Below are 13,364 nucleotides of genomic sequence, written 5' to 3'. Positions count from 1 at the left end.
AACCCTCAACCTAGACTCCCATTCATCCATTTAGTCCTGTGTCAGGTGCTGGGAGTTAACGGCGAAGCCAAACAGACGTGGCAGAGCCCTGCCAATGAGCTCACATCCCTCACCTTCCTTCTTAAGTTCAGGTTTGTTGAAGTATAATTTACATACAGTAAAAACCATCCCTTTTTTTGTTGCTCAGTTGCTCCGTTGTGTCTGACTCTTTGTGACCCCATGGACTGCAGTGACCCCAGGCTGTCCTGCACTATCTCCCAGAGTCTGCTCAAACTCATGTCCATTGAATCGGTGATGCCATCCAACCATCTCATCCTCTGTTGTCCCTTTCTCCTCCTGCCTTAAATCTTTCCCAGCATCAGGGTCTTTTTCCAGTGAGTCAGGTTTTCACATCAGGTGGCCAAAGTAGTGGAGCTTCACCCTTTTTAGTGGATGGTTCTATGAGTTTTGACAGATAGTTGCATAACCCCATCACCATCAAGATACAGGACAGTGCTGCCATCATTCCCAAATTTTCTCCTTCCCCTCCGGTCAATCTCCCTCTCACCGCCAGCCCCATCGATCTGTCTTCTGTCCATATAGATCTACCTTTACCAGAATGTCATGTAGATGGAATCATACAGGATGTGAGTCTAGCTGCTTCCACTGAGCTTAATCCATCTGAGATTCATTCCTGCTCTTGTGTGTGCCAAGAACTCATTCTGATTTTTTACCCCTGAGTGGTATCCCATGATGTGCATGGACCACTCTGGTGCCATCCTGGGGACAGAGAGAGAAGGGAAACAACTAGCCTTGACCACCTTGACCCTGAGTTGATTGGATGTACTGGAGTGGACCACATTCTCCCATAGGCAGAGTTAAGTGTGGAAAGGCAGGTTTGATTATTTACTGAAAATATACAAATGCCATTTCTTGCACCTCCAACTCTTGTCGACTGAAAAACTCATTCATGTTGTTGGTTGTTTTGTTTGGGTTTCCATTGGGCTGCTACGGTCCCAGCAGGGGGTAAGTGAGCCGGTGCAGGATGGGGGCGGCCAGGGGGCCGCCCAGGAGGGCACCACTCCCAGGCTTTATGACAACAGCACCGAGTCATAGAGGCCCTGCCCATCCCTAAGAGAAGCCCCTTCCCCTTCCTGTGGTGCCCTGGCCTCCCCAGGGTAGACTTTTGCCCTAGCGGGGCTGATGGGGGAAGATGGAGTTTCTTGGAACGACTCAGACCGCCACTTACTGTGGTCCCAAGAAACCCTGTGGCGGGAGCGCGCTGCCCTCGGTGGCGTCCGGCCCGACCGTCCAGGAGTGCTACCAGCCCTACTACTTGCCAGGGTACCGCTACCTCAACGCTTGGAGACCCAGCCTCTTCTACAAGGTGGCCAATGCCCAGACCTGCCTGGACGAGGGGGCCACCTGCCGCAGCGCCCTGCGGCCGCCCACCATCCTGCCGGCCGTCCGCTCCGCCCTCTTCTGTCGCTACAGCCCCCAGGACTGGGACCAGTCCAACCGGCTGCAGTTATGTGGGGCTGAGGCGTCGCGGCTCTGGGCCGGCCGGATGACGGGCGACTCCATGCGGCTCATGCAGGACAAGGATCAGCTGACGCGCCAGATGCAGGAGGGGACCTGCCGGAACCTGGGCCAGAGGCTGTCGGACATCGGCTTCTGGAAGTCGGAGCTGAACTACGAGCTGGAGAGGCTTCTGAACGAGAACCACAGCTTGGATGCCATTAAGAGGCGGCTGGAGTGTGCGGCTGAGGAGCTGAGGTGTCCATTGCAAGTGAGCGTGCGGCAGGGAGGGGGTCCTGGGGGTGACTGGGATGTCAGCCCTGCAGTACAGTCCCACACACCTCCCTTGAGTGAAGGTCAAGGTGACAGGCATCTTGAAGCTCAGTTTGAGCTGCATCATCATCTGTCAGTTCAATTTAGTCGCTCAGTCATGTCCAACTCTTTGTGACCCCATGGACTGTGGTACCCCAGACCTCCCTGTCCATCACCAACTCCCGGTATTTACTCAAACTCATGTCCATCAAGTCGGTGATGCCATCCAACCATTTCATCCTCTGTCGTCCCCTTCTCCTTCTGCCTTCAATCTTTCCCAGCATGAGGGTCTTTTCCAGTGAGTCAGTTCTTCACATCAGGTGGCCAAAGTATGGGAGTTTCAGCTTCAACATCAGTCCTTTCAATGAACATTCAGGACTGATTTCCCTTAGGATGGACTAGCTGGATCTCCTCACTGTCCAAGGGTCTCTCAAGAATCTTCTCCAGCACCACAGTTCAAAAACATCAATTCTTTGGTGCTCAGCTTTCTTTATAGTCCAACTCTCACATCCATACATGACTACTGGAAAAACCATAGCTTATCGACTAGATGGAACTTTGTTGGCAAAGGAATGTTTCTGCTTTTTAATATGCTGTCTAGGTTGGTCATAGCTTTTCTTCCAAGGAGCAAGCATCTTTTAATTTCATGGCTGCAATCACCATCTGCAGTGATTTTGGAGCCCCCCAAAATAAAGTTTGACACTGTTTCCACTGTTTTCCCCTCTATTTGCCATGAAGTGATGGGACCAGATGCTGTGATCTTAGTTTTCTGAATGTTGAGTTTTAAGCCAACTTTTTCACTCTCCTCTCTCATTTTCATCAAGAGGCTTTTTAGTTCTTCTTTGCTTTCTGTCCTAAGCGTGGTGTCATCTGCATATCTGAGGTTATTGATATTTCTCCTGGCAATCTTGATTCCAGCTTGTGCTTCATCCAGCTCAGCGTTTCTCATGATAAGTTAACTCATGATAAGTTTCTCATGATAAGTTAACTCTGCATATAAGTTAAATAAACAGGGTGACAATATACAGCTTTGATGTACTCCTTTCCCGATTTGGAACCAGTCTGTTGTTCCATGTCCAGTTCTAACTGTTGCTTCCTGACCTCCATACAGGTTTCTCAGGAGGCAGGTCAGGTGGTCTGGTATTCCCATCTCTTTAAGATTTTTCCACAGTTTGTTGTGATCCACACAGTCAAAGGCTTTAGCATAGTCAATATTGCAGAAATAGATGTTTTTCTGGAACTCTCTTGCTTTTTCGATGATCCAGTGGATGTTGGCAATTTGATCTCTGGTTCCTCTGCCTTTTCTAAAACCAGCTTGAACATCTGGAAGTTCGAAGCCTAGCTTGGAGAATTTTGAGCATTACTTTAACTAGCATGTGAAATGAGTGCAATTGTGTGGTAGTTTGAGCATTCTTTGGCATTGCCTTTCTTAGGGATCAGAATGAAAACTGACCTTTTCCAGTCCTGTGGCCACTGCTGAGTTTTCCAAATTTGCTGGCACATTAAGTGCAGCACTTTCACAGCATCATCTTTTGAAATAGGATTTGAAATAGCTCAACTGGAATTCTATCACCTCCACTAGCTTTGTTCATAGTGATGTTTCCTAAGGCCTACTTGACTTTGCATTCCAGAATGTCTGGCTCTAGGTGAGTGATCACACCATCATAATTATCTGGGTCATGAAGGTCTTTTTTGTACAGTTCTGTGTATTCTTGCCACCTCTTCTTTATATCTTCTGCTTCTGTTAGGTCCATACCATTTCTGTCTTTTATTGTGCCCATCTTTGCATGACATGTTCCCTTGGTATATCTAATTTTTTTGAAGAGATCTCTAGTTTTTCCCATTCTATTGTTTTCCTCTATTTCTTTGCATTGATCGCTGAGGAAGGCTTATCTCTCCTTGCTGTTCTTTGGAACTCTGCATTCAAATGGTTATATCTTTCCTTTTCTCCTTTGCCTTTTGCTTCTCTTCTTTTCACAGCTATTTGTAAGTCCTTCTCAGACAACCATTTTGCCTTTCTTCATTTCTTTTTCTTGGGGATGGTCTTGATCCCTGCCTCCTGTACAACGTCACAAACCTCCGTTCATAGTTCTTCAGGTACTCTGTCTATTAGATCTAATCTCTTGAATCTATTTCTCACTTCCACTGTATAATCATAAGGGATAGTGGTTTTCCCTACTTTCTTCTATTTCAGTCTGAATTTGGCAATAAGGAGTTCATGATCTGAGCCACAGTCAGCTCCCGGTCTTGTTTTTGCTGACTGCATAGAGCTTCTCCATCTTTGGCTGCAAAGAATATAATCAATCTGATTTTAGTATTGACCATCTGGTGATGTCCATGTGTAGAGTCTTCTCTTGTGTTGTTAGAAGAGGGTGTTTGCTATGACCAGTACATTCTGTTGGCAAACTCTATGAGCCTTTGCCCTGCTTCATTCTGTACTCCAAGGCCAAATTTGCTTGCTATTCCAGGTATTTTTTGACTTCCTAGTTTTGCATTCCAGTCCCCTATAATGAAAAGGACATCGTTTTGGGGTGTTAGTTCTAGAAGGTCTTGTAGGTTTTCATAGGTCTTTTCAGCTTCTTCAGCATTACTGTTTGGGGCATAGACTTGGATTACTCTGATATTGAATGGTTTGCCTTGGAAATGAACAGAGATCATTCTGTCATTTTTGAGACCACATCTAAGTACTGCATTTCAGACTCTTTTGTTGACTATGATGGCTCCTCCATTTCTTCTAAGGGATTCTTGCCCACAGTAGTAGATATAATGGTCATCTGAGTTAAATTCACCCATTCTAGTCCATTTTAGTTTGCTGATTTTACTCCTCTGATTCCTATCCTCATCTATAGTCAGCTTTAAGTTAAATATATATGTATGTACATATATATATTTACATATGTGTGTGTGTGTGTGTGCGTGTGTGCTTAGTTGCTCAGTCATGTCCAACTCTTTGCAACCCCATGGACGGTAGCCTGCCAGGCTCCTCTGTCCATGGGATTCTTCAGGCAAGAATACTGGAGTGGGTTACCATGCCCTCCTCCAAGGGATCTTCCCAATCCAGAGATTGAACCCAGGTCTCCCACATTGCAGGCAGATTCTTTACTGTCTGAGCCACGAGGGAAGCCTATGAGCACTGGAGTGGGAAGCCAATCCCTTCTCCAGGGGATCTTCCTGACCCAGGAATTGAACTGGGGTCTCCTGCATTGCAGGTGGATTCTTAACTACTAAGCTATGAGAGAAGCCCATTTATACATATGCATATATACATAATATATATTGTTGTGCATATATATTATGTATGCATACATATATTATGTATATATACATGCATATTATATACATATAAGTTATATATAACTTAGTCAGTTGACAATAATCCCAGTGCAATCAGGGTTCCTCAAACTGAATGGAATTTCCTTTCTCCTGAAGTTACAGCAGAATCACAGGTGCTTCATAAAGACATCACAAGCACACATGTATGTATGTATATGTACGTGATGGTTTTTAGAAGACGTGTTTCAATTAACTGCTTTATTTTTCTCCGTAGCCCTTGAGACCCTGCTAATATACTAGATAATTTACATTTTTTTCTTATTTACTGTTTTGCTCCATGCACTAGAATATAGGCTCCTCGAGGGCAGGGATTTCCGTCCACTTTTCCAGCAAAGACTGCTGTTCAGCTGAGAGGGACCAGTATGTCTATGAAAAGTGAAATGAAAGTGTCATGTCCCACTCTTTGCAACCCCATGGACTGCAGCACGTCAGGCTTCCCTGTCCTTCACCATCTCCTGGAGTTTAGCCCATTTGCTAGAACTCTTATAGGCTTCCTGGCTGCAGAGGAGTCTGAGTAACTGAGAATTTGTCCCTGGGTCCTGGCCCGGACAAATCCGCCTTGGGCTGTGGAAGATTATTGTGGCCACACGAGACAGTGTCCTGCTGCTTCCTGGAGCACGTGGGGACGCAGACATCCTGCCTGCCGACCTCCTGCATCTGCATCTGCTCTTTGTCAGGCATGGGGACACCTGAGGGGTTCTGCCTCCAGATCCCTTGGAGACATGGAACAGGTTCTGACCACTATGGGGTGGTGGGGGTCCCAGCTGTTTCCCTACACCCCCAGGTTGCCCACCTGGAAGGACAGTGGGCAAGGACTGCCACTCAGAGATCCAGGGTAGCATCCGAAATCCAGAGCTCCCCCCACTGCCTCCAACCCTCCTCACTCATCGAGCCTGTCTGGAAAGCCCAGCTCTGCCTCATTATGTACGGCCCCCTGTGACAGCCAGATGGAGGCACAGGGACCAGAGACATATTACTTCTATGCACTTGTTTCCAAGTCCAAGCTGACCACCTTGTTCCAGGTGCTTCTCAGTGAACCGTGATGACAGCCTCCTTCCTGGCCTCCTGACTTCTGCTCCCTTCAACCCATTTTCCAGACAGTAGCCAGAGGGATGGTTTTAAACATTAAACTAGATCTCTGCTCCTGCCCACTAAAACCCCACAATGGTTTCCTCATGCATTGGAGGGGTTAACATCCGAGTTTCTTGTCACAGCCCCAGTGCTTCCTGTCTGCTGCGCCTCCTACCCCAGGGTCTTTGCACCAGCTGTTCCTGCTTCCTGGCACAGTATCCCCATTCATTTCTGCTGCTTCTCATAATTCAGTCATGATCTGCCACCTCCTTAGGGAAGTCCTCCCTAACCACCCGGTCATTCCTTCACCACCCACTCACAGTCCCTTATTTTCATCCCAGCCCACATCACAGTCAGAAACAACTGAGATTCCTTTCTGTGTTCACGTGTGTTTGTGTTCTTGCTTTTCTATTCGAACTCCACATGAGCAAGGGCTGTCTGTTTAGTTCACGCAGTGCCCCCAGTACCTTGATGGATGGTGACACAGAGAAGAGGGGGCAGTCAATTCTCCTGAAATCAAGGGCTCCTCCCCCTCCTTCCTGAGTTCCCAGATGTTTTTGCATCCCGATGCCAGATGTCCTGCTATGCTCCCTGACCCCTTCTCCTCCCATGCTCTTTGTGACACCACAAGCCCATGGCCTGTGACCATTCTTTCTCAGTCTGCTGCTGCAGGAGCTGCTCTGAGCATCTGCTCCTATGACTTCTGTTCCATTCTGCTCATGTCACATCTTTCATGGCTCGTAAGGGCCATGTGGCAGGGTTGCCTGGGTCTCATTTGGCCTCAGCCACTTTCCAAAGCTCTCCCCCCATTTAGAGATCTCCAAAGAGGGGTTTTCACATATACTTATTCATCAGTGATACTTTCAGACAATATTTTAAGTGCTTTATACTTGTCGAGCTGACTTAACCAGCACGACCTACTTGAGGTGTGCACTAATTTTGCACCTGTGTACCATCTCAGCATCCCACAGCCCTCATCTCCCTCAGCATCTCGAAGCCCCCCTGATGGAGAAGGGGAGGCAGAAGCCCAGCCAAACACACAGTAATGGGGCCCCATGAAACATCCAGGTTTCCCAGGAATGAAACACATCATGGCAAAGGTATAAGCGAGTCACTTCCACTCAGGGTCTACAGACAGCTGCAGGGAGAACACACGATTTCTCATCACTCCCTGCAGGTGGCCCTGGAGTGTCTGTACCAGAGAGAGAAAAGGATCGGGATTGATTTGGTCCATGACAACGTGGAGAAAAATCTTATCCGGGTAAAGTGCCCCCTGGGTCTGGCCAACTCCCTAAGGGAAGTGGAAGATCAGCTGGTCAGAGAGGTTTCTGAGCTGCCAGTCAAGAGTAGAAGCCACATGAGTCCCCGCCCCCACCCCCACCCAGCCCCCCACACGCCATGCAAAGTTAGGACTCAGAAAGTGGGGCAGGGGTTAGGTTGCAATTTAGAAATAGTGAGAGATGAGGTCATTTGACCCTCAGTCTTTTCATCTCCAAAATGGGCATTATAATAGTGTGTGCTGTGGTGTCACTTCAGTCGTGTCTGACTCTTTGGGACCCGGTAGCCCACCAGGCTCCTCTGTCCATGGGATTCTCCAGGCAAGAATATTGGAGAGGGTTGCCATGCCCTCCTCCAGGGGATCTTCCTGACCCAGGGGTCAAACCTGAGTCTCTTGCATCTCCTGCATTGGCAGGTGGGTTCTTTGCCACTAGCTGCACCTATCATGATAGTAAAGTAAAGTACAAAGTAAAGTAAAGTTGCTCAGTCGTGTCCGACTCTTCGCGACCCCATGGACTATAGCCTACCAGGCTCCTCTGTCCATGGGATTTTTCCAGGCAAGAGTACTGGAGTGGGTTGCCATTTCCTTCTCCAGGGGATCTTCCTGACCCAGGGATCGAACCTGGGTCTCCAGCATTGCAGACAGACGCTTTACCGTCTGAGCCAATAGCCAGTGTTTATTGAACACCTATTGCATGTCACACACTGTCACATATCGTTTCATACGCATTATTTAATTCAATGATAAGATGTTCTATGCATGGACCCGTGGCACATAGTAGGTGCTGCATCTTCTTTTATTCTGGAGGTATATAAAGGAAAGGACAGGAGGGACATAGAACGTACAGCTTCCACATCGACTGTCAGTTGCCTGGTCAGGGGATAATGCGGGTTGAGGCTGGAAATGGACTCCACCCTGACATTTCACCTCATGGGATGGAGAGTGGGCAGTGAGAGGTGGTGGGTAGGGCGCTGGCCTGGGAGACAGGGTGCTGAGTTTCTGAGCTCTTTCTGACATCTTTCATTGCAGGAAGTAGATATGATAAAATGTTGCCAAGAACAGATGAGAAAACTAGCTCAAAGGATTGATATCCAGATGCGGTAAGAGCTGTTTTCTCCTCCTCCTCTTGGAGTTTGTTTGGGGTATCCCAGGTTTCTAGGGGGCAAGACGGAAGGGTCCCCCATCTCCACGTGGTTCTTTTGATCAGTGGTGTGTTGGTAAGAGTTTAACAATCAGCTCTCCTCAGGAAAAGAGAGAAATCCTGATTTGTCACGTTTGTCAATTTCAGGGATGTAAATACTACCCCCATGGCTGATCTCAGTCTACCGATAGGATGCTACTGATTGATTTTCATGAGTCAGCACATCACTGGTGGTTCTTGTTGGCAGTGTGAGTCCTTTGGCAAAAGAAATTAGGCTCCCTGAGGGTCCTCTTAGCCTGTGGCTTCCCCGTGTGAGTCGTGAACTTTGGGATACATCCAAGAGTGAGTGGCATTGGCCATCAAGGTGAGGGGGCCTGGGAATCTCCAGAAGGGAGCTGATGGACGCCTTGAGCCATCATTCCTTTGAGTCTTCAAAGGAATCAGCTTTTTTTTGTTGGAAGATTATGCACCTGGTGTCATGACAAGCCAGGAACCACCCCACCCCGAACCCCCCCAGCCCCCCTATAATTGAAGGGGAGGCTTGAGTTTTACAGGACTTGTGAGATTCATAGCTGAGCCCTTGGCACTCAGATCACCTGGAGGTAGCAGCCTGGTTCTTGAGCTGGGCACTTGCAGGGCAGGCTGTTCTACTGGTTTCTCCATTCTTCATTTAGATGGGCTGGCAACCTTACCAGGACTGCCCCTTCCTGCTGTGTAGGGCAAGTGGGCAGCCTGTATGGGATGCTAAAGGGTCTGGGAGCTTATACTCAGGCTCTGGGAGCTTGGTACCCTGGTCCGCTGTATCCCCAGAAACAGCAGTCACCCCCACCTGATAAACACAGCAGCTCCCTGACCCCACTGAGGCTGTAAAAAGGGTGGCAGGGTTGGAGAGAATTGTCCAGGATAAAATGTCATCCAGGGCAATGTCAAAAAGCTACCTGCAGATCTAAGGGTGCAGTCAGGGACAGAGGAGTTGGGAAGACTCAGGGAGACCTCAGAGGTGGAGAAACATCAAAATGAGATGCAAATACAGCGGTGACTGAGGTGGCAGTTGAATGGATGAAAGGAGAGTTGAATACCATATTTGTGCTTCTGTCCTGATTTCTGGCAGTTCGTCTACTGCTTGGACTAAATTTGCTTAATATTCGTCTATAAATTAACTAACTTTTAAAAAAGGCTTCAGCAGTTGTATTTAGAACAGGAAAGTTTTAACAAAGAGAATTCTCTGGGTAGCAAATGTCTTTATTGGATTTTTCTTACCTTTATGTTTGTTGATGTTGTTGTTGAGTCGCTACGTTGTATCCGACTTTTATGAGATCCCATTGGACTGTAGCCCACCAGGCTCCTCTGTCCATGGAATTTCCCAGGTAAGAATTCTGGAGTGGGTTGCCATTTCTTTCTCCAGGGGATCTTCCTGACCCAGGGATTGAACCCGAGTCTCATACATCTCTTGCATTGGCAGGCAGATACTTTACTACAGAGTCACCTGGGAAGCCCTGCCCTTATATTTATGATTGCCTATTTTTTTTTTTTTCCCCAGCAAAGGAGCATGCTTTTGCATTTGTGGTTGTCTTGGGGCTGTGACAAAATTCTGTGTCGGAGTGACAGGAGGCCTGTAGTTTGGGAAATGGGACAGTTTGAGCCGAAAAAGTGAACAAAATCCAAGACTTGAAACTGGAGAACTGGACCCTGGAAGAGAAATCTTGAAACTGGAGTGAGCAGAGGGCTGCTTGTGCAGGAAAACTAGAATGACCAGTGTGGTCTCCTTGACTGGGAGACATAGGATGAGAGAGACAGAGCGAGAGCTGGTGTCAGAGGGAGAGAGAGACAGAAAGAGAAAGACATGAAGCTGTAAACAGAGAGAGATGACGAGCAGAGAGACAGAGGGCCAGAGAGGGACATAGACATGCTGGACAAACAGAAAAATCAAGACTGAGAGAGCTGGAAAAGACAGACACGGAGAAAGAGCAAAAGAGAACAGGAGAGGCTGGGAGGGAAGCCGTCGAGGCAGTGCAAGTCTGGGGGAGATGAGAGCAGGTGGATGGGACTCTGCTCTTTGCCAGGATCAGAGGTCTGCTCACCCTGGAGAGAGTGACCTTGGGCAGCAGCCTGCGTGTCAGAGGATGCCTGTCATCTCGGAGGGCGGTGGCTCGAGCGGCCAGGGCAGCCCGGCTAACCAAGAACTGGCCGAAGCCTCATCAGAGGGTCAGAACTCAGTATGCCCTGACCCCGTGGGAAGGCTCTATCACTGACCCACCTGGGGCCACCCTGGCCCTGAGCAGGTGCTGGGCTGTGGACTCAAGGTTTTCTAAACGAGGCCTGAGGCCTGCATCTGGGCAGGGTTGAGTCCTCACCTTGCCAGATGCCCCAGCAAAGCAGAAAAGGCTTTCCTGACTGGGCAGGAGCCAAGTTCAGGCTTTTCCCGGTGGGCCGACGGTAGGACAAGCTTTGGCACTGGCCAGAATCTCCTACTGGGGGTGACGGGCTGCCCCCTCCTTCCCTGGGCCCCATTAGCTGGGGCCAGGAGCTGTACCGACTAACCCGTGAGTCTGAGGCCCCAGGTCCTCCTCTGATGCTCTGGTATGCGTCTCTCCTACATTCTGGTCTTTTGTTTTTGTTTTTGTTTTTTTAATCTTTTGGCCTTGCCACGTGGCATGAAAGTGAAAGGGGCTTCTCTCGTGATGCAGATGGTAAAGAATCTGCCCATAATGCAGGAGACCTGGGTTCGATCCCTGGGTCGGGAAGATCCCCTGGAGAAGGGAATGGCTACCAACTCCAGTATTTTTGCCTGGCGAATTCCATGGACAGAGGAGCCTGGTGGGCTATAGTCCATGGGGTCACAAAGGTGCATGTGGGATCTTATTTCCCAGACTGGGGATCGGAACCCATGCCTTCTGCAGTGCAAGTATGGGTTTTAACCACTGGACCACCAAAGAAGTATCCCATTCTGGTCTGTCTTCACATTCTGGTTCATAGGGTAGGATGGGGCCCCATTTCTCCATGGCTTTGCCAATTCCAATGGCCCCAAGGGCCCCAGTAGGGCTCTTCCTGCCCCAACATGACTCTCTGTGCATCCTGATGGGGGGGGACCCAGCGTGAGGATTTAATTTCTTTGCTCCTGACCTGTTTTTGAAGCCTTAGGTCAGCAAACTACAGTCGGAGGGCCAGAACTGGCCCACCATCTGTTTTTGTCAATAAAGTTTTATTGGAACCCAGCCACAACCATTCATTTACAGATTATCTATGACTGTTTTCCTACATAGTTGAGCAGTTAGTTGCAACAGAGACCACATGACCCGCAAAACCTAAAATATATAGTATTTGACCCTTTACAATAAATGTTTACTCTCTCCTATTCTAAGTGACAACAGGTCTGTTTGGACTGGGGGGATGGGAGGGAGAGTGGGAGGAGGCCCTGGGTGTGTGGTGGGGCCTTAAGGTGGGAAGAGGGCTGGAAGTTACTGGGGGTGGACAGAACATCCTCCTGGGGTCCAGAGACTCGGTTTCCAGCAGTGGCTCTGCACTGACCTCCCCTGTGACCCTGGGTGAGGGACTCTGGGTGGAAGCACAATCTAGGGACACGTCCTTGCCTCCTAGTGATAACCGAGATGCTCAGCATGCCCTGGAGAGGGACCTCGAGGACAAAAACTCGGCCGAGTTCATTGATGAGAAGTGCCTTAACCTACGGAACACGTCAGACTGCATCAGCTTCTTCCACGGGGTGGAGAAAATTGATGGCACGTAAGTACCGGGCTCTCAGTCCCCACCTGGCTGTGCCCGAGGGGAGCCACGAGGGGGCTTTGGGTCCACTCCTGCCTAGGAATGGAAAAGGGGCATCAGGCCCCAGTCAAGTGTGGAGCTGTGGGCTGAATGGGTCGTGGGTTGAATTCAGTTGCATGCCACAGAATCCGATTCTGGCTAAGCTATGATGGAATTTACTGGAAGGCTGTCAGGGAGCCTGCGGCTCCAGGGGAAGGCTGTAGGGGGAAGTTCTGGAAGCCTGAATGAGCTAATCGGCTTTGGTGTTGGAGCACCACTGTCTTGCCCACTTCACCAAGACCCAAGTTCCAGGAAGGGAGCACAGCTGATTGGCTTGTGAGGGTCCCACAGCCGCTGCTCTTGGGGTACCTGGGTTGGCAGGTGCATTGAACAAATTACAAGACAAGATGGCTTTAACCAGGAGGAGGAGGAACAAAAGCTTGGTTGGGAGAGCCGATTGATGCCTGCCCACTCTGGTTAAGTGTGAGTTCTGGGACTTCCAGGGCCTAAAATTCCATACTTTCAATGCAGGGGGTGAGGGTTCAGTCCCTGGATGGGGAACTAAGATCCCACATGCCTCACTGTGTAGCCAAAAATAATATAAAAAGCTTAAAAAAAAAGAGTGGATTCTGGAGCCAGGTTGCCTGGTTTCAGATCCAGGCTTCAATTAACCCTCAGGACAAAGGACTTAATCTCTCCGGGCTCCATTTCCCCGCCTCTACCACTGGAATAAAAATAACATCCACCTCCCAGAGTTTCTGTGAGAGTGGAAACGTGGGCGTCTGAGGCACCGAGCACAGATCCTTGCGTCGGGAATGATGATGGCTAACATTTATTGAGCGCTTGCTGTGTGACCTGATTTTCTTGTCACAACAACCATAAAATAGGTGCCTCCTGTCTGCCTGGATTGCTGTGGGCATGTCCCAGCATCACGGAATTGCTTGAAAATGAAAGCGAGCTTTCCCCATTGGT

At 49.0% G+C, this 13,364-nt stretch overlaps 1 protein-coding gene across 1 annotated transcript in view; it reads left to right on the top strand.

Moving 5' to 3' along the window:
- The first annotated feature begins 1,115 nt into the window (after positions 1-1,115).
- The window catches only part of TEKT5 (tektin 5), a 49,588-nt gene continuing 37,339 nt past the window's right edge, over positions 1,116-13,364 (top strand). The window contains exons 1-4 of the mRNA XM_070779657.1: positions 1,116-1,768; positions 7,391-7,474; positions 8,522-8,592; positions 12,231-12,374. Of these exons, the coding sequence (XP_070635758.1) occupies positions 1,193-1,768; positions 7,391-7,474; positions 8,522-8,592; positions 12,231-12,374 (875 nt within the window). The 5' untranslated portion in view covers positions 1,116-1,192. The remainder of the gene's footprint in view (positions 1,769-7,390; positions 7,475-8,521; positions 8,593-12,230; positions 12,375-13,364) is intronic.

Source organism: Bos indicus, chromosome 25 (genome assembly GCF_029378745.1).
Source record: "Bos indicus isolate NIAB-ARS_2022 breed Sahiwal x Tharparkar chromosome 25, NIAB-ARS_B.indTharparkar_mat_pri_1.0, whole genome shotgun sequence".
In the NCBI taxonomy this organism is placed as follows: domain Eukaryota; kingdom Metazoa; phylum Chordata; class Mammalia; order Artiodactyla; family Bovidae; genus Bos; species Bos indicus.
The sequence above is the reverse complement of the archived record's forward strand: the minus strand, read 5'-3'. Positions and strand labels throughout refer to the sequence as shown.